This window comes from Erpetoichthys calabaricus, chromosome 1, assembly GCF_900747795.2.
Source record: "Erpetoichthys calabaricus chromosome 1, fErpCal1.3, whole genome shotgun sequence".
Lineage (NCBI taxonomy): Eukaryota > Metazoa > Chordata > Cladistia > Polypteriformes > Polypteridae > Erpetoichthys > Erpetoichthys calabaricus.
The window spans coordinates 52295838-52317341 of record NC_041394.2 but is presented as its reverse complement, the minus strand read 5'-3'; the positions used below and the strand labels follow the sequence as shown (position 1 = coordinate 52317341).

Below are 21504 nucleotides of genomic sequence, written 5' to 3'. Positions count from 1 at the left end.
TAAAATTTTTTGAATAAGCAAATTTCAAAATAAGGCACAGAAGTAACAACGCTTTCACTTGTACACTTGTAAATTACATGTACAATCCCAACAAGAGTAGCTTGTAAATCACGACCTTAAGCTCCATCAGTAATTTGACATCAAAACATATAGGTTTTGGCCTACTCTGCTACACCTTAATTCTTGGGCTGTAGGGTCAGTACAAAAACTTTCGACTCTTAAACTCTTCAATTTATGGTACCGCCAACTCTGACTCCTCTATCTGTAATTAGATTTATATATTTACTATGTGGATTGAAAGCACATAACATACAAGATTCAAAGCATTTCATTGCCACCATCGTAAATTATCAGGCTACTTTTTAGCATCCTAATCAGTTAAATTTTGGGTTTAAAACTCTGTAGTGATGCTACTGTGATTTTTTTTTTATTAAGTAATACAAAACTACAAAAAGTGAAATCAGAATTTTTAACACATATTACAATTTACATTCATTTGAGTTCTGTACATTTTAAACACAATAATTCCTATGGACTCGGACTCCACAGATTAATAATATATTTTCTACCCTATTTATCCAGTTCACGGCTACAGGACTACCAGTAAGTGGGAAGTAACTCTAAGCCATCACAGTACACACACACCTATCTATACTGTTAATAAACAATCCACGCCTTAGGGACAACTTAACATAACATCTCTAGTGATAAAATGTATTATCTGCAGTGTTTTGCTGTGGCATGGATAGTCTGTTTTACAAAACAAAGCTGCAAATGTTCACACTTCAAGCTTATCCGAGCACTTTAAATGGTACCAATGTAATGGGAAAAGTTCTTCTATTCAAAATGAAGAACAGAGAAATGGAAAAGACACCTCATTTTCCAGTTTCCCTGGGCCATGCAGAACAGTTGCCAAAAGAAATAGCATGAAGTACAGTTCCACCATGGAAATTTAAACACGTGACAAAAGCAAAGGGGTGTGAGCCAAAAAAACTGCAGTATGAGGGAGGTGGTGGAGCTGAGAGGGAGTAAGTAGGTAGAACAAGGAAAGAACATTTACACTTTTCTGAAAGCAACAATTGTATGCTATTCTCTTGCTGTAATGCACAATACATTGCACCAGCAATGGGTCACACTGCTTCTAAGGGACAGTGCTTTCCACAAATAACTGCCTCAGAAGGTCAATCACAGGGAAGGCACAAAGTTAGTAAAGTTCCCACAGAGCCTGTGCTCTCAGAATAGGCAACCATAAAAGTGTACAGAGGGCCGGAAGAGGCCCAAAGCAGCATTCCTCAACACAGCTTCTCTGTGCCAGAGTAATACAAAGGTGTACTGTAAATGCTACCACTTGAGTGTGACTTGTGGTTTTCCGATGTCTGTTAAAAAAAAACAAAAACAGGCATTTATTTGTGTGTGTACACAACAATTTGTGCTTACTAAAGCTTACATCCAGCATTGAAAGGCACCAAAATGCAACATTTTAGAAAATAAAACCAAATATATTATGTGATTTTGTTCTTCACCAAAATGTATTTATATCACAATTACTGTATAGTGAACAGGAGTTGTCAGGTTTTACCATGACAAGCTCCTCTATAGTCTGCTTGTATCTGCATGGTTATTGAAGTAACTCATTGAAGATATGTGGCTTTTAGGGAGCAAAACAATGAGCAGAAACAGCAAACATTAGTATGCGTTGTTAGACACTACTTTCCATGGAGTTGGGTAACTTAAACAGTTCATCCTAAACCAAGACAGGAAATCAGTGCTACTGGGATGTAACAGGTCAAAGTACAGGATAATGACCCATTTTTATTTTACTTATTTAAATGCTGTTATTCTTTCTTGAACCTATCGACTGTATTGCATGGAACCACTTTTGAATACAGTACTATCCTGTTTGAAATGCAAGAATCTGTTGTAACTTTGTTAGTGGATCAACTCTGCAATGTAAAACTGCACACAAAACAGGACTTGGTCAAAGGAGAAGTCTAACAAAAACTCCCAGCTCCTACTGCTGCTATCGTGTCACAGTTGTTGGTATTGAGATATGCTAGGAAATTAATTCGACAAATTGAGTTTGATTAAAAATGCAGCCTGCATTGTTCAACTACACACAGCTAAACTCCCATGTCTACCACGCCACACATTTGAAATTACCAGAAGCAAAATATTTCTGGAATAAAGAATTATATAACACTACATACTGTATAAAGCATTATCACAGGATTCATATCTCTCGTCTTCTTCTTTAAAAATAAATTTCACAATTACAATCTATGGGGCCATAATATGTTTACTGTGCTATTCTGATTGCTTAATTAATGGCAAAAGTGTGTTGTAAGCAAACAAATACCTGAAAACTCCCGTTTCTGCGGAGGTGTTTGGATTGTTGTTTTACTTTCCCCACTTAAGAAGAAGCCATTTCATTTTCTTCTTTTCACATGTTAAGCTTGTCACTGTTTAAAATCAAGAATGACCCACTACCCAAAAAATAAAACACATGCAAACACACATTGTATCTATATATAAAATATATCTAATATATATTTATGCTTTTATAGAGTAGTTTGCTGAGGAAAATGGATTTTAAAATATCCACAAGCCACATTTACACTGTTATTTAAACTGAAGGACTCATTCCATTCTTATTTATGGTACATTTGCAATCTGCAACTTTTTCTTGTTTATGTATTTACAGTACAACAGCATTCACTGCAATCATATTGTTAATAAATTCCTGATACCTCTATGACTGGCTACATTACTCTGAAACACCAAGCATTTCTCAAACACATTTTATCCGATAATCTAAAAATACCCCATTAGCTGTGGGATGACTAGTTCTATTCATTTATCACTATGGAAAGAAATTTAATTAATTCTGGACATGTTTGCTTAAACAATACAGGACAGATGGTACTGTGAGCCAAAATAAATGAGATACATTTTAAAAATGAGTGACTGCAACGAAAAGAAAGAATGGTTGAATAAAAGAAATTTTAATTTTTGAGTTGAATTCTGAAAGTACACCAATGTTCCCTAAGGGCACCATGAAAGAGAAAACAATGTTTACCATCTACCAGCATTTAAAAAGAAAACAAGTATTGCTGCTTAGTAGAGATTAAATGAAATGATTTGCTGGCACCTAGTGGCCACATGAAACCTTGACAAATTAGATGCACTTCTGCACTGCAATGTGGTGTTGTGCTTACATGCAAGCATTAACCTTCAAAAGGGTGTAAGGAACGTTATCCAGATGATGCTTATTTTAAAGGGTAATTATCAAAACAATTCACATGTCCTTTTGATTGCTTACTCTTCTGGTGCCAAACAGAAATATCAGCAGTCTACAGTCTCTGGCACCATAAGAAGGTCCATGAGTTCAATGTTGTTTTGGACTAGGCCAGCTGGGATTCTACAATTCTTATCCTGGAGATTCTTGAGAGCAGGACAGTTTTTGACAAGTACTTTACATATCTCCACATGTCCACATCTTGCAGCCTGAAAATTAAAAAACAATGCATTGAAACCAATGTAATGTTTTCTTTAATTATCTTTTAACAATATTTGTTTAAAAGGTTAATAATAGCAATAATAATAGCATCTGATTACAACAAAAGACATCTAAACCCTGAAAATATCCTCTTTTTTTATTGCTGAAAATTTTCAGTATGGGTAGATTTAACCGGTCACAAATTTAGACAAAGGATTAGTGCTGGGCAGTATGACCAAAATTCTATATCACAGTATTTTTCAAAATGATATTGGTTTCACGGTATTCAACGGTATTTTTTTCACATGCATGAATGGATGTTAACCACATTTTCCACTGCAATTTCTGCAATAGACTGGCTAAGAATAACCTATTCCACTGTCATGAGAATTGTACATTGTACAAAAAACCATTTTGATGTGCACACACGTATTAATACAGGTTTGCATGACCCCATAAAGTGATAGTTTTCAAGGGGGTGGCACTAATAAAGAGAAGGAATCACATTGCATGACAGCTGCAGTCAAAATATAGAACCTTTTTATTGAACAAATTTTGCAAACAACTTAAACTAAAATTTTGACAACATATTTTCAACCATCCAAAGAGGCATTTAGACTTAGTAAAATATCCAGAGGTGCTTGTCAAAAGTTGCATTGCACTGAACATGACTTAGAAAAGGAATAAATAGTAAATATTTTTTGTAAACCAACTACACTTTCTGTTAATGTTACCAACCTCTGTCCACTGACACATTAGTTGTATGGATTGTAATGGCGTTGGTTATCTCGATCCACCACTTGCTTTTTTTGTTGTAGGCAGTACCTTTGGCAAACGCATCTGACTCGAGTGTCCTCCAGCTTTTTCAGTTTTACCTGAGGACATGGAGGGTGCCAATCTTAGTTCCATACATTCATGGTACACCAAAGCATGTTTGCGGCTAAGGTGGTACAGCAAATTGCTTGTGTTGCTGCCTCCAGCGACAACTTTAGCTCAACAGCATTTGCAGTAAATAGTTGTTTGGTCTACATCCGATCTTTTAAAACCAAAGTATCTCCAGACAACAGACACGGGTCCTTTTTTCGGCAAAAGTTCTTCTTTGTCATCATGTTCAACTTTATCATCTGCTACAGCTTCAGTTTCTGAATGTTCTCTGTCCATTTGCATCGCTCAATACTTCCACTAACGCATGTACTCCATTGCATGCGTGTTTAGCACTGTAGCACTGAAAAAGGTCCCCCCTTAAACAGTTTTCCGCTGCACCACGTTCCGAACGTTGTTTAAGCTATTTAAACCGGTATTGCGGTATAAGAAAAATCCATATCATAACAAAAATAAAAAACGTTTTTCGGTATGAACTGGTATATCTCCCAGCACTACAAAGGATCAGGGGAAAAAAAAAAACATCCTTAGGAAAATCAGCTTTAGTAAAACAAAGATCTTCTGCAATACCAACATGCAACTGACCTTGTGTAAAGGAGTAGCACCGTCATCATCAGAAATCTTTGGATCTGCTCCACTTGACAACAAAAGTGCCACCACATCCCCATGACCACAATAGGCTGCACGGTGAAGGGATGTGGCTCCTCCCCTAGTCTGGGCATTGACACATGCACCATGTTGCAGAAGGGTACGGCAAACAGAAAGGCTGCCACTACGACTTGCATAATGCTGCAATGATAAAGATTGTCCACAGACTAAATATTCAGAGACTACAGTAAAGGTTTAAAAGCAAATATGCAGATATTTAGAAATGCATACATTAAGGTCTGATGATTAAGGACATTTTAGATGCAGGCTACTGAACTTATTTTAAGCTCTGAACCAACAATCATGCAGAGCCCACATTTGCATGACCTTCATTCCCCACCAATAGAAGTCAAAGATCAATCTAGTCATTTCTTTCACTACTCAGACATAAAATGACTGGATTATACAGAAAGAGCAGTTTAAGAACTTTCTCTTATGAGTATTTTAAACGCTGCTATTTTAGTTACCAACTTATTGCATAACACTGAGGTAAGAACTCATCGCATCATTTTATCTTTCACAGTCGATTATGTAAACTGCAGATCAAAGTCTTCAAGCATCAAGTGGTACCCAGATTAAATTACTGTTATTTCCACTAAACTGAGCATGAATTTTCATTTTGGGTCATTTTCTGGAAGATATACTGACAGAGCACTTAATAAAATTAGGTTTTTGCATCAGGCTCTATGAGCTATTTGATCCAGTGAGGGTGTGCATTGGTAGCTGCTGAAGAATTATTTACAGCAAAAAGTAGCAAATTAACCTGGATCATTTTGTATGGCAAACAAAATATACCTAACATTTTAATGGACCACAAACATTCAAAGTATAAAAGGTTTATTTTGGAATAAAAGTTAATATATATATATATTAATATCCTTAGTACATTATTTCCTCTCAATTAAAGTACAGCCATGTCCTGTTGCTGTTAGAATTTTAATCTGATTATGATGGGAATCCATCTGTAGACTTAATCTTTTAAATTCAAATCACGTCCTTGTAAGGTGAAACACATCAGTCTGTGAGAAAATACTCTATTGGTTATTACAATAAAGCAAAATGAATACAAAGGAGCCATCTTAAAAGCTGAGGAACACAGTTCCTTACAAACACAAGTTAGCAGAGGGATAATATAAAAAGATTTTCAAAAGCACTGAGAATCACAAAGAGCACTTTAAAATGAACCATCTAGAAACTGAAGACACATTCAGCTATCCCAAATATTCAATGCACAAAACATAACCTCAAAACTTGGCAGCTGAAGAAGAAGAAGAATTGTTAAAAGCAGACATGTTAAGAACAAAATCAACAGTTAAGGATTTGTAGTGTGTCATATGCGACATGAAGAACTGTGACTTTAGTATTACATATACTTAAAGAAACAAGCTGGACAGAATAAAATGTTTCCAAGTAACCTAAGATGAATATAAGGAAAGGAAAAGGAAGTGCTTTTTAGTTGACATTTCTTATCACAGGATTATGAAACATTGCTACTTGACCAAGTACTGTAAATTCTAATGATTCAATCTTTAATTATGGTCATCTCCCAACAGTAACATTTTTCTACGTTCAGTGAATTCTTAATGGCCGATTCTGTGTAGAAGTGAGTTATAAGAGTCATTGTATACTCTGATGGGCTAGCATCCCACTCAGAATTAATTTCTGTCTTATGCTGATTACATCTGTGATCCAGTAATAGAGAGACAGTATCTTCAGAAAACAGACAGATGAAAAAGGTGCTATTACAAAATAATCACAATTCTAAAGATATTAAGGAATGTATTTGAACATTTGTCATAGTTTCTTACATGCAAACTTGGTAGGCCATTTAGCTAACTGGAATAACAAAAAAATATATATCAAAGGGTAGACGGTTAAAAGGGAGATACTTGTACTGCATTTTTAATTCAAAAAGTGCAATTTGTTATTTTTTAACCAAAATAGATCACTTCACTACCACCAGCAGTCAACACACAATTCATAGGTATAAGGAAATTTGTTTCCATTTAAAATAACAGGGTGAAAAAAAAAGTGTAATGGAGGAACAGAGGTTCCATACTAGGTAGATCTACATGTTCATTTTGACCGGCTTTTATACTGATCTCTCTGAAGTGATAGTGTTCACAGCGATACAGAACATACATTTTGACACAATGATAGTATTGAAAATACACAGATTTTTTAACTATTTCTGGCAGCTTAGGAAGTCTATTTTTACTATAAATATTTAATTACTTAATTTTTATGTGCACCTTTAATAGTAGTTATACAGAGTTACTCTTCTTTTTATTAGGTCACTGAAAAACTTATTTTTGGGAGGAATGTGAACTACAAAAGCAGGCTTGGTTGTTGCATCTTTATCATTATTGGTCAGTTTTACACATGTAGATTTTCAATGTCAAAAACTTGTATTTTTAACTTCTATTCATTCAATTTCAAACTTGCTTCATCCTGAGCAGGATCCCGGGGTATTGCTAACTTGATATTCTTAAGTAAATAATAGGATAATAGACACAGCTGTGTCAAAAACACTATAATTGCAACTAAAAGCAGAAACTGTCCTGTCATTGCTTTGAAGAATACTATCTAACTAAATCAATTTTCTGAACACTTGAAAGCATTATAATCCCTGTTGATTACATTTTACCAATACAGCAAACATCCTGAACAACCTAAAGAAGGAATTCATCACCCTAACAAGCCAATGTACTGTCTACCAGTTCATGATTAATGAAAAACCATGTTCACTTACCAATGCTGTATAACCAAACTTGTCCACAACACAGGGGTTGGTTCCTTTATCAAGAAACCCTTTTACTCTATCCAGCTCTCCATTCATAGCTGCTGACCAAATACCTAAATGAAGAGCAGTTTTGAAGATAAGAGAAATAATAGTTATCAGAAATATATATGTAACATGTTCATATGCTCCAAAAATTATACTCTAAACATTGTGATGGAAATTAATAATAAAATAATTTTTGTTTTTCTTAATATACTGCATTAGTCACTGAGCCATTTACTTTATTTTATGGATTTAAAGAAACTGAAAAAATAAAAAATGTTCTGGTGAACTTTCACAATTACTTTACTCACTTGAATGTTTCAGATGAGTGGAAAATCTTATGTCTCAAAGAAATGTCAGATCTTTAAATTTCGCATTATAGATTCTACAAGTTACTGGATGTTGCATTGATATAAGTATGCATTCTGGTCATTTTTGGAGGTATTCACAAGTTATTTTTGAAGCAAAGGGCCTCAAGGTAAATTCACTAAGTAAAATTGATGGTTGGAGACAAAGAGGAAGGAGGCATGGAAGAAGTAGGTACACGGGCATGCTGCATGTGTGGCCTAGGTGTGTAAATAAACTCAATACATTGAGCACGTAATTGTACGAGTGAAATATAAAAGATGCAGTGGTGTGAAGGCTAGTCTTCAGGTAGCCAGTGAAATCCTGGTTTGCAGAAAATGTGTGAAAGGGGTACAGAATGATAATGTAGTAAGTGTAAATGTAGACACTGGCAATGGAGTTGTCTTAGAGAAAGTGTAGACCTTCTGTTGCTTAGAATAGTCCTGTAGTGCAAATGGAGACGTGAGAACAGTAGTGAAAGCAACTGTGAGAGGTGAATGGAAAAAACTTTGGCAGTTGTCCTCCACTCACACTTGTAAAGAAGTCTACAAAAATCAGACATATGTGGCAGGTGAAGACAGTATACTGTATGTAGCAAAACTGGAAAGAACAGAGAGAATGATTAGATAGATGTGTGGGGTATAATGAGGTTAGAAGAAAATCAATACCATGTTAAAGATGATTAGGTGGGGAGGTGGACAAGTGTTGTGTTCAGGAGAAACAGGCTAAGGTGGTTTGGACATATGGAACAAAATGGCAGAGGATTGGGTTAATTAAAACATGCACCAAGACAGAGCTGGAGACAATGAGGCTGAGAGGGAGACTGAAAAAAGACATGTCTATTAAACTGACCAAGCTAACTAACTCTCAAATCATGTATAAATGAGGTATTTTTGTTTATCAACTGATTCCATAACAGGATAAATGTGTTAAAATGAAGAGTGCCTTGAAACTATATTTGGATATTTCTGCTTTATTTAAGTTAAACCATGTGGGCTCATCACATAAAAGGTGCAATATCAGCACACTCGATAACAAAATTCAATGGCAACTATTTTATTGTTAGTTACTATTGATTACATCTACTAGTTGTTGCAGTCCTAGTATTATCCGTTTTCTGTTTCATTTATTTACTGTAAAAATGTATTATAAACATTACAAAAGTCTACTTCAATGTCAACAAATGCAATCATTTCTTTAGATCATTAGACATATGTAGTCACTTATACAGTAAGTAAGCACCTCTTTCAAATTCCATTTCATCTAGAGTCTGATGGACACTCAGTTGGACAGCTGAACAATGGGAACAGCAGGTACATTTGGTATTTTCTGAAGCACTCATTCTTGAGATAATACTTCTCTCCTTCTTGTCTGCGAAATTATAAGCAACAGCTAATCCTTGTCCTGGATGGTCCCAGTTCTTGATGCATTGTGTCCACCTAATATAACAACACACTAAAATAAAATAACAACTGCTCAGTATTTCATACTAAAGTAACACAATTACTTATAATAAAGAAATAAAGGGGAACCATTAATCTGCACACTAATTCATTCACCTATCCATCTTTTTGCCTCTTTATCAACCTTAGATTAAGGAAACTGGCATCTACCCTGGCAGCACTGAACAGAATGATGGAACTAACGATGGATGAAGCACCAAAATAACGTGAGGGAAGCAACTGTGATGCACTGGGTCTATACACACTGGCCGCAGGCATCTTTTGAGTTAACAAATCTCAGGTAAACACAGAAAAGACATCATTTGTTTACAGGAGAACATTTAGATGATCTGTCTGTCCTCCTATTTTCTATACTTATGTTTCCATTACAGGGTTGCAAGGAGCAGAAGCTTAACCCAGCAAGACTGTATTTATAACCGAACAGGACATCAGGCTATAACTGAGCATCGGGACATAACGTGCACTAGTTAAAAGGGCTGGCCTCCAAATCTTCTCTTTACTATTTCTTACCGCTGGTGTCTACTTCCAAAAAGAAAAAAAACCACTTAAGGTTAACCTTTCCAGATATGTTTAACTGATAAAGCCAAATAACCATTTGTGGCCTTTTTGCTATAACTTGCATTTAAACTCCTAGTCATTTCTTGTATTGAGTTTGACTTTTGGCAATGGCCAGTTCACTTTTACATGTAACTGCTTAACATTTTCTTACTCTTACAACATACGGCATAAGCAAAACCTAGACATTAATTCATCATACTACACTTTTGCTGGCGTCTGCAATTGTTAATAGAATACACGTTTTGTTTTCTCTGGCTGGAAATCTTATACAGTAGGTGTCGCTGGACAAACAAAGTGTATACATTTATCGCTTTACATTGTTTCTGGAAAAGGCATCTGCTATGTTATTATTATAAAATTTGTATAGCACGAGGCACTCACGAATAACATTGAATATTTGATATCTGCTACCAACTAGTTATGAATTTTTATAATTGAAAATGAAAACGTACATTTCTTCAATCGATGTTCAGAAAACATTGAACTTCATAGTATGCGTAGTGAACTTGTTTTGAAGATTCGATTGCTGAAGAAAGATTACCTACATTCGAGAAGCTCACTAAAAATAAACAAACAGCCCGCCGCCAACTACTGCTTTCCACGCCTCCATAGATTGCACTGCGCACGCGTGTTAGACGTCACGTGCCCCTGTAGTTCCGCAAATAGCGTGTTCTTTTGATGATTGGTCAGTGGCTAGCCAATAGTTTTAAGGTTAAACCAGGACGCAAACTGTCGCAGTCTGAGGGGCGGAGGCAGAGGAGGGCGATACATGGGATGCGTAATGGCTCATCCAGTATGTGCTTTTACCCTACCTTCGAATGACACATGTGAGCTTTCCAAATATTTTATTTGATCTGTACAGCACAACAGACTCGAACACAGTTGCAAGAAAGACGCCAATCCTACATGTACGCCAGATCGTAACAGGATAATACCTGTGGCGCGTTTAATGGTTTAAAGCGAAAGCGCTGAGCTTCCCGTGTGGTCACTGTGCTTTGTGTGACCGTTGATTACCATAAAGTTAACCCCAGTGGGATTTACAGTTTTGTGTACATTTTGGTGTTAACAGGACAGAGCTGCGCGTTAATTTTGAACTCCCGTTTTTTATAACGTGAGGCGCCCGCCAGTAGATGTGTTACCTGTCTCCCAAGTGGAGTGTTGGTTACCTGCCAACACAATGATGAGAAAGAACAAGGCAAAATCAAGAAAATAAACCACCACAACTGATTCTTCTCGATCCGGAGAAGCACCCGTTTAACGCGGGGTTTGTTCCCTAGATCGTACTGCTGAGCTCATCTTTGGTTTAACCCAGTTATGTTTTTATTTTGGTTTTAGTAATCGTATGCTGCAGGTACCCTTCCATTATGTTAGAATTAATACATCACAGTATTGTCGGCATTGTAGCACAGTGAGCAGCATTGTCATCTTAGTGACCAATCTTTCTGGATCGGAATTCTGTGCATGGACTTGTTCCATGTGAAATGTATACATTCTCCCAATATATGCACTTGCTTTCTCACACGTTCCCAAACGATGTGCAGTTGTTAATTTCTAATTTAAATTGGCCTGAATGTGTAAATGTGTGCATGAATGGGCTTATCAAATGGTAGCTTTCTGCATTTGCCCAATGCTACCAGGATAGGGCTCAAGCCTCCTGGAACCACAAGTTGGTTTAATTATATTTGATAATTTTATGTTAGAACTAATGTTTAAATAACTCATCTTGTATAGTTCTATAGCTCTTGAAAACTGGTCATCAGCCTCATCCTGGTTCTTGGTGTTAGTGGTAAATCAGTGCCAGTGTGAAAAGGATTATTGAGAAGAGATATTCTGGTCAGTTCTGTTCTCTGAATTTCACCTTGGGATTAATAAAGTTTATTTAATCTAATCTAATAGGAGGTTATATAGTAGCAAATAATACTGTCACAGTTAAGCATTACAATTGAAACATCACAGGTAATTAATTATATACTGTAGTAGGCTTAAAAAAAAACTGATAAAATCATTTAACATAGTTGTTAGACCAGAAGAAAATATTTTAACATGTAGTAAATATTGCTTGTGCCTGTAACCATATTATTATATTAAGCATACTTTATGTTCATTAAATTCTTAAAGGGCAGTATTGTGCCCTTCAACTGAACTCGGTTATGCTGAGATATGAAGGAAGAGTTTGAGAAAATCTTTGAGGAAAGGGAAAATATGTGATAAATGAAGAAACAATGCTCTTGCTTATCTTAATAAATCAGACAACAAATTAAAATAAATATGACATTTAATATCTGCTTTTATTTTAGTAGTCAGATTTACTTGTTAAGCCGCATTGATGGTGTGAGCCTTTTATAACAATTAGAGATAATGGTAGTGCAAGGGTAAATTACTATTCAATATATAATAAGCAGCATATATTATATACAGTACTGTGCAACAATCTTAGACACTCAAGATTTTTCATATACATTTTGTCTGCAATGTTTATTTTATTATCTTCTTCATTACAGTTTAAGTAGTAAGGAGCAACTTTTGGATTTCCAAAAAATCTAATTTTACAGGGAAAGATTTGTATTGTAGTAAAGAAAGTAACATAACAGTAAAGAATATACCACTTTCAGATAAAAACCTATTTATTTTGTAACAACTGTATATAGCTCAGTGCATGGTTAAACAAGCATAAAAAACAGGTGGTAATAATTGATGTCAAAAGTAGTCAATTGAAGCAAAACTATTCACTGAAACAGAAACAGGGGCATAGAAGGAATCAAACTGGGTGAAGGACACCCAAAATAAAAGGTTTAACCAGCTTAACCTCCAAATCATCAGTCCTTACACAATGGCAAGAGTGAGCGCAGCAGCAACACAAAAGGTGCTCATTCTGCATTAGTGAAGTCTCTCCCTAGCAGACAGACAAGGTTCAGACCAGGAACACAATGGTCAGCTACAGGACATACTGTACATCAAAGTGAGGTCTACAAGCAAACTATCAGCTGATTATCTTATACAATTGCATGACAGTGAACTTAAGAGAAATGAGTCTGTTTTAAAGGCAAAGGGTGATCACATCAAGTATTAATTTGATTTTTTTTACTATTTTCAGCTCTTTATAATATATATTTCTTAGACATATTTAATTTCATTATTAAAAAACATCTTCTCTACACAAAACTCTTTTTACGTATGCCTTAGACTTTTGCACAGTTCTGTATATAAACCGTATTTATTATCTTCAGTATTATCACTGTATTTTCAAAAGGGGTTGCTTTTTTCATGGCATTAGATACTGAATTCTTAGAAATCCTGTCTAACAACAAAAGGTCACCTGCTGAGTGTTTTATTCATGGCAGTTTAATTATTCATGTATGTGTTATTTATACTCTCAAAGAGCTAATATTACATTTAAGAATAAACACAGATTAGATAAGAGACAGAACTGCCTGCTGTTTATTTAAACTGCTGTGAATATTTAATCTGCCTTCTCTTTCCTACTGGCCTAGGGAGAGGAACCACAGCATTGTGTGAAATTTATTTTCTTTGGATAAATGAACGTTTGTTATATTCTTCATCCTTGCATTTTTCAGTTCAGTTGTGACCATTTTATAAAACCATATAATTTAATTTAAACTATTAAGAAGTAAAAATGCAAACCAACTTTGAGAGAATTTGTGGAATTAATTGCAACTTGCACTTACCATGGTTTTTGCTGAATTTTGAGAGGCTATTTTGAAGGAAAATTAATCATTGAAAAGTATTGTGATGCAGCAACACAAAATAGCGAAAAAGGGGGAACAGATCTCATAGTAAATGAAAACCTGACCAGATGGGGGTGAGGCATCAAAAAAGTCCCATAAACCAGCCCAGGGCCCACCCCAGCCTGTCCATAAATAGGCCTCAGCACATACTCCCCAAAGTCTACTGGTAGGCTTTAACCTACACAGGCTAAAAAGGGATTTGGCTCCAAAAGTTAAAAAAAATTGTAAAAATTAAAAAATAAATAAATAAATAAATCTGAGTAAAAAACTGCAAAGGTGTTTGCCTAAAAATGCAACCCACAGCAACCAAGTCCAAGTTCACAGAAACAATAAACCCAGAACCTTAAAACAATGCTGACAATGAAAAGGTTTCCCTGAACGTCAATGAACCACTAAAGGATCTGCAGCCCACCTTCACAATATAAAGTCCTTCAGTTCTGAAGCCAGTGTGGCCCCATATCTTGGGGTTCCATCCGTAAAACACAAAAAACACAGGGGAACATGTCATAAATATTTAACAAATAATAAACTGAAGAATATTGACAGAAATACATCAGTACCAAAAAAACAACAATACTTTACAACAAACGAAGAAGATGCAGAAAAGTAAAATAAATATAAACCAGAGAACACATCCTGGCTAAAATATGACAGACTTCACTGGTAAGTCTCAGAAACAGGCTTCACCCTAGGCTGCCAGACCGAAAATTCAAGAGGCTGGCTTTCAGGCCTGTGTAAGCCTGAAATGGGGCACTGACTTTGAAAGTTGAAAAATACCTTTACATATCCCGAAAATGCAAAAATGCTCATCAGAGGAGACGAAAACTGTGACAACTTCTACCATGAAGGACAAAAACAAAGCTATGTTCTTTAAATATAAATAATTTATTAAGATAGAAGAATAATATATGATAAAATGAGGCAAAAGGATGTGCCTAAAAAGTCCAACTCCACAATTCAATATCAAAATCCAATAACCAGTAGCAAAAATTCACTAAAAACAATAAGTCCAGTAGTACAACAGAAAGATGTGTCCGACAGAAACTCAAATGACACACTGCAGGGACCATCTTCCCAAGCTCAGTATAAAGGCTGAGGGTGGTCCCAAAGTATTGATGTCATGGTGGCCCTGTCTCTTGATGTTCCACCCACAAAATACACTTAAATAACGTAAATATACAACATCTTCCATCCTATCCTAACATCTTAGATCACAGTCTCTCGCTCCAGTTTATGCACAAGTCACTTTATCTATCATGTCAAAAGATCAGCAACCATGTTCAACTGTGGAACTTTCGTTTAATGTGCAATTGTGGCAATTCATTTTATTCACATACTGCCTATTTAAATGTGTATGTACAGTATGTTGCAAGGTTATGTCTGCTTATGTACATTGTCTTGTCTTATCTGCACTATGTGTACACCATGAGCCCTGAACTTCATCGTTTTGTCTTTTTGTATAGTTTGTGATGGACGCCATGCATGATCGTCATCCCTGCCAGGATGGGTTGACGTTCCTTACCTGGCCAGGAGGCCAACTGACTGGATAAACAAGATGAAAGGTAAGGAATGTCCTACCTATGCCAAGAGACTGGCAAGAAATGCCCATGTGGAAGTGCATATACTGTTGTCCCAGCTGGAATGGACTGAAGAACTTTATCCAAGCAGGAGGTTAATATAATGGAGGTACAGAAGGAGGAAATCCGGTCTGACTACTTACTCCTGCAGTACACTAGAGGGCAGCACACCTGGGCTTTAGTACCCATTCAGACACCTGGAAGGTATGCTGGGAATTGTACTTCCATGGAGCAGCCCTGTTCAGTTTTATGGGTGCTACCAGAAAGTGCTGCATTTTTTGGGGCTTCTGCCTGACGCAGAAGTGCTTCCTACAGGCCACATGCCCTGGCACCAGAAGCACTCCCAGGTATCATATAAAAAGACCTGCTCTGCCTCACCCAGACAAGTCAGACTCCTGCAACTCTTTTTTGACCACTATTCTTTTGATATAAATTTTGTGAGACAAAAATTGTTGTTTATAACAGGCAAAATTGTCAAAACTGGAAGAGCAAAATAATGAACAAAAACAGCAATGGGGCAAGTCAAAATTAAACAGGAAAAAAGAGAAGTCGAAAAAATATAACAAACCTAGCACTTGGCCTACTTGAAAAGGAAACTAACTAACATTAAGAGTACTGTATTTTTATCCACATGGACACATTAACTAGTTTCATTACATATAACAGCAGCTAAAGTCTTTTGTAGTCATTGCGTAGCCTCATACTGATGAGGAGAAACTTGCTTGCGGAACTGCTTCATCTTGGTGATACTTGTGGGCTTTTACGAATGAACTGCTCATTTAAGGTCCTACCAAAACACTTCATTGTAATTTATTTTAAGACTTTGACTTGGCCATTCCAAAAAAAATCTTTTTCTTCAGTCATTGTGGTGTAGGGCAGAATAAGTGGTACTTTAGTTTCAGCACAGTAATAGATGCCATTGCATTCTCCTGAATATCCCTTTAAAACTGGGCAAAATTAACCGTTCCTTCACTGATGACAATTAACTTAGGTCCTGATGAAGCAAGGCTTTTTCATAATACATCTACCACTATGCCCCATCACTGGTATAAATTTCTTTAACTGGAATGTAGAATAAGCTTTTCACCAAACAATACAGAGGCTCTCCAGTCAGAAAAGTCCTGTTTTTAACTTAATTCTCCATCAAACATTTTTCCAGCACTGCTGAGGATCATCCCAGTACATCATGGCAATACAAAGTGAGCACCCTTACTAATGAGAGATGGTTTGTGTCTTGTTAAAATGCCATGGATCCCATTTTTGTCCAGAGTCTTTCTGACAGTGGGTCCATGAACACTGATTCTAGAGAAGCTTGCAGTATTTTAGATGCTGTTCTAGCTTTCTTATGTTCTTGTAGAGGTTGTAGCAGGATAATGTATCCATGTGGATACTATGAAGCTCCATAGCTTTAGAGATTGATATTCTAGGACAGACATCTTTTTTTCTGGAGATAGCCAGGGGCTTTTTGTGGTAAGAGACAACATGATGAATGAGTGGTTAGTGCTTGTGTTTCTTGGATCCAGCACTCTGGATTTGAATCCAGCCTCTTGTTCATTGTTAATGTGGAGTGTAGACATTCTCTCAACCACAGGGGATGCACAAACCAATGTGTTTCTTTGTACCAGTCCCAAACACAGATAAATGGGGAGGGCTACATCAGGAAGGGCATCCGGTGTAAAATTTTGCCAGATCAATATCTGGACAACAATACATATTTCCATACTGGATTGGCTGAGGCCTGTGTTAAAAATGGCTACCACCTGTACTTTTAGCCAACAGAGTGCTGGCAGAAATTGGGCTACTGTTGGCCGAAGAAGGAGAAGAAGAGGGGGAGACGTATCCAGAGGCAGAAGGAGAGGAGGAAGGTAAAGAGAGTGGAACTGAGGGTAGGAACTTTGAATGTTGGCAGTATGACTGGTAAGGGGAGAGAGGTAGCTGATGTGATGGAGAGAAGAAAGGTCGATATATTGTGTGTGCTAGAGACTAAATGGAAGGGAAGTAAGGCCAGGTGGATCAGAGGTGGATTCAAATTGTTTTATCATGGTGTGAATGGGTGGAGAAATGGGGTAGGGGCTATTCTGAAGGAACAGTATGCCAGGAGTGATTTGGAGGTGAAAAGAGTGATGATTATGAAGCTGGAAATTGAAGGTGTGATGGTGAATGTTGTTAGTGCAAGTTGGGTATGCGATGGATGAGAAAGAAGATTTCTGGAGTGAGTTGGATGAAGTAATGGACAGTGTAACCAAGGGACTGAGAGTGGTGATTGGAGCAGATTTCAATTGACATGATTGTAAAGGGAACGGAGAAGATGAGGAAATGGGTAGGTGTGATGTAAAGGAGAGGAATGAAGAAGGTCAAATGATAGTGAATTTTGTGAAAACGGTGGACATGGCTGTGATGAATACATATTTTAAGAAGAGGGAGGAACATAGGGTGATGTACAAGAGTGGAGGAAGATGCACACAGGTAGATTATATCCTATGCAGGAGGGTCAATCTGAAGGAGATTGAAGACGGCAAAGTGGTGGAAGGGGAAAATGTAGTTAGGCAGCATAGGATGATGGTCTGTAGGATGATGTTGGAGATCAAGAAGAGGAGGAGAGTGAAGGCAGACCAAGGATCAAATGGTGGAAGTTGAAAAAGGAAGACTGCAAGGTTCAGTTCAGGGAAGAGGTAAAACAGGCACTGGGTGGCAGTGAAGAGTTACCAGACAGCTGGGCAACTTCAGCAGAAGTAGTAAGGGTGACTGCAAGAAGGGTGCTTGACATGACATCTGGACAGAGGAAGGAGGAAAAGGAAACCTGGTGGTGGAATGGGGATGAACAGGAGAGTATACAGAGGAAGAGGTTGGCGAAGAAGAAGTGGGATAGTCAGGGACATGAAGAAATTAGACAGGAGTACAAGCAGATAAGGCGTAAGGTGAAAAGACAGGTATCAAAGGCTAAAGAAAAGATGTATGATGAGTTGTATGAGAGGTTGGACACTAAGGATGGAGAAAAGGACCTGTGCCGATTGGCTAGACAGAGGGACCGAGCTGGGAAAGATTTTCAGCAGGTTAGGGTGATAAAGGATAAAGATGGAAACATTCTCACAAGTGAGGAGGGTTTGTTGAGCAGATGGAAAGAGTACTTTGAGAGGCTGATGAATGAGGAGAATGAGAGAGAGAGAAGGTTGGATGTTGTGGCGATAGTGAATCAGGAAGTGAAGGAGGAAGTAAGGACAGCTATGAAGAGGATGAAGAATGGAAAGGCTCTTGATCCAGATTAACATACCTGTGGAAACATGGAGGTGTTTAGGAGAGATGGCAGTGGAGTTTTTAACCAGATTGTTTAGTGCAATCTTGGAAAGTGAGAGGATGCCTGAGGAGTGGATAATATACTGTGTAGTAGAATATGTTAATTTATTTAAAGAAGCTGGCACCGATTTTTTTGAATAAGAGGGATGTGCAGAGCTGTAGTAACTAAAGGGGGATAAAATTGAAGAGCCACAGCATGAAGTTATGGGAAAGAGTAGTGGAAGATAATTTAAGAAGTGAGGTGATGATTAGTGAGCAGCAGGAAAGTTTCATGCCAGGAAAGAGCACCACAGATGTGATGTTTACTCTGAGGGTGTTGATGGAGAAGTATAGAGAAGGCCAGAAGGATTTGCATTGCGTCTTTGTGGACCTGGAAAAAGCATGTGACAGGGTGCCTTAAGAAGAGTTTTGGTATTGTATGAGGAAGTCAGGAGTGACAGAGAAGTATGTAAGAGTGATACAGGATATGTATGAGGGAGGTGTGACAGTGGTGATGTCTGCAGTAAGAGTGACAGATGCATTCAACGTGCAGGTGGGATTACATCAGGAGCCCTTATTTGCAGTGGTGATGGAAAGGTTGACAGACAAGATTAGAATGAAGTCACAGTGGACTATGATGTTTGCTGAGGACATTGTGATCTGTAGCAAGAGTAGGGAGTAGGTTGAGGAGACCCCAGAGAGGTGGAGATATGGTCTACAGAGGAGAGGAATGAAGGTCAGTAGGAACAAGACAGAATACTTGAGTGTAAATGAGAGGGAGGTCAGTGGAATGGTGAGGATGCAGGGAGTAGAGTTGGCAAAGGTGGAAGAGTTTAAATACTTTGGATCAGCAGTACAGAGTAAGAGGAATTGTGGAAGAGACGTGAAAAAGAGAGTGCAGGCAGGATGGAATGGGTGGAGAAGAGTGTCAGGAGTAATTTGTGACAGGTGGGCATCAGCAAGAGTGAAAAGGAAGGTCTACAGGACAGTAGTGAGACCAGCTATGTTATGTGGGTTGGAGATGGTGGAACTGACCAAAAACAGGAGTTAGAGCTGGAGGTAGCAGAGTTAAAGATATTAAGGTTTGCATTGGGTGTGGCGAGGATGGGCAGGATTAGAAATGAGTACATTAAAAGGTCTGCTCAGGTTGTACGGTTGGGAGACAAAGTGAGAAAGGCGAGATTGTGTTGGTTTGGACATGTGCAGAGGAGAAATGCTGGGTATATTGGGAGAAGGATGTTAAGAATAGAGCTGCCAGGTAAGAGTAAAAGAGGAAGGCCTAAGAGAAGGTTTATGGATGTGGTGAGAGAGGACATGCAGGTGATGGGTGTAACAGAGCAAGATGCAGAGGACAGAAAGATATGGAAAAAGATGATCTGCTGTGGCAACCCCTAATGGGAGCAGCTAAAAGAAGAAGACATTCTCCCTATATCTTAATGGGTTTTTCTCTCACATGTAGAAGATGTGCAGATTGGGTCAACAGTTAATCAGTTGGGCATTGTCAAACCTGTGTTAATCCAATTCATGGTCTTGACAAGCAGGGAGCCATGGTGGTGCAAAGCGGGAAACAGCTGTGGACAGGGTGCTAGACCATCATAGCACCAACTTGAAATTGTCAGTATTCCTAACCTCCACCATATAGTGGATGTGGCAAGAAAACTGGAGTACCCAGAGAAAAACACATCATATTCAGAGAGAACCTGCAAATACCACACAGACAATACATTGGAATTGAATTTGAGCTCAGGACAGTAGTTATGTGTAGCAGCAGTGCTTTATTGGGCAGATTGGAAATTCCAAATTTGCCTTTGTAATTCTGAGTGTGGGTTTATGCATGAGTGGGCCATGGTGACTGGTCCAAGGATCTTTCCTTCCTTGTGTCCAGTGCTGGAGGTTTGATTTGGCCTCCCCATAAACCTGAATTGGGCGGCACGGTGGCGCAGTGGGTAGTGCTGCTGCCTCGCAGTTGGGAGATCTGGGGACCTGGGTTCGATTCCCGGGTCCTCCCTGCGTGGAGTTTGCATGTTCTCCCCGTGTCTGCGTGGGTTTCCTCCGGGCGCTCCGGTTTCCTCCCACAGTCCAAAGACATGCAGGTTAGGTGGATTGGCGATTCTAAATTGGCCCTAGTGTGTGCTTGGTGTGTGGGTGTGTTTGTGTGTGTTCTGCGGTGGGTTGGCACCCTGCCCAGGATTGTTTCCTGCCTTGTGCCCTGTGTTGGCTGGGATTGGCTCCAGCAGACCCCCGTGACCCTGTGTTCGGATTCAGCGGGTTGGAAAATGGATGGATGGATGGATAAACCTGAATTGGATTAAACAGGGTTGAATATGTTGTGTTATACTATAATTGTATTTAATATCTTACAGTACTAAAAAATATGAATCTGAAATTTCACATATTTTGCTCTTTTACTTTTTCTTGCACATGTAGTGGATTCAGACCCCATCACTTTCTGCACACTTTATTGTATTGAAGATTTTATTTGAAATGGATAAATTTGCCATTTTAATGACAAAGTGAAAATCTGTTTTCAAAAAGGCTTGAAAATCTATTAAAAATCCAAAAGCTGAAATCTCTCATTTATATTCCTTTTCAGACCCTTTGCTGTGACACTCCAAATTGTGTTTACTTTAATTCTCCTTGAGATGTGTCTAGAACTTGATTGTAGGCCACCTGTGGCAAACTAAATTGACTGGATATTATTTAAAAATGTCCACACCTGTGTATATAAGGT

The 21504-nt window shown here is 37.8% G+C and overlaps 1 protein-coding gene across 1 annotated transcript; it reads right to left on the bottom strand.

Annotated features, from left to right (window-relative positions):
* Positions 1 to 2981: 2981 nt before the first annotated feature.
* On the bottom strand, positions 2982 to 10796 carry ankrd39 (ankyrin repeat domain 39). Its single transcript, XM_028799449.2, has 5 exons — positions 10630 to 10796; positions 9399 to 9611; positions 7779 to 7882; positions 4964 to 5167; positions 2982 to 3504 (listed from the first exon to the last, which is right to left on the bottom strand). The coding sequence occupies exons 1-5, from the start codon at positions 10655 to 10657 to the stop codon at positions 3343 to 3345; spliced, it is 711 nt and encodes a 236-aa protein (XP_028655282.1). The 5' UTR covers positions 10658 to 10796; the 3' UTR covers positions 2982 to 3342.
* Positions 10797 to 21504: the final 10708 nt, after the last annotated feature.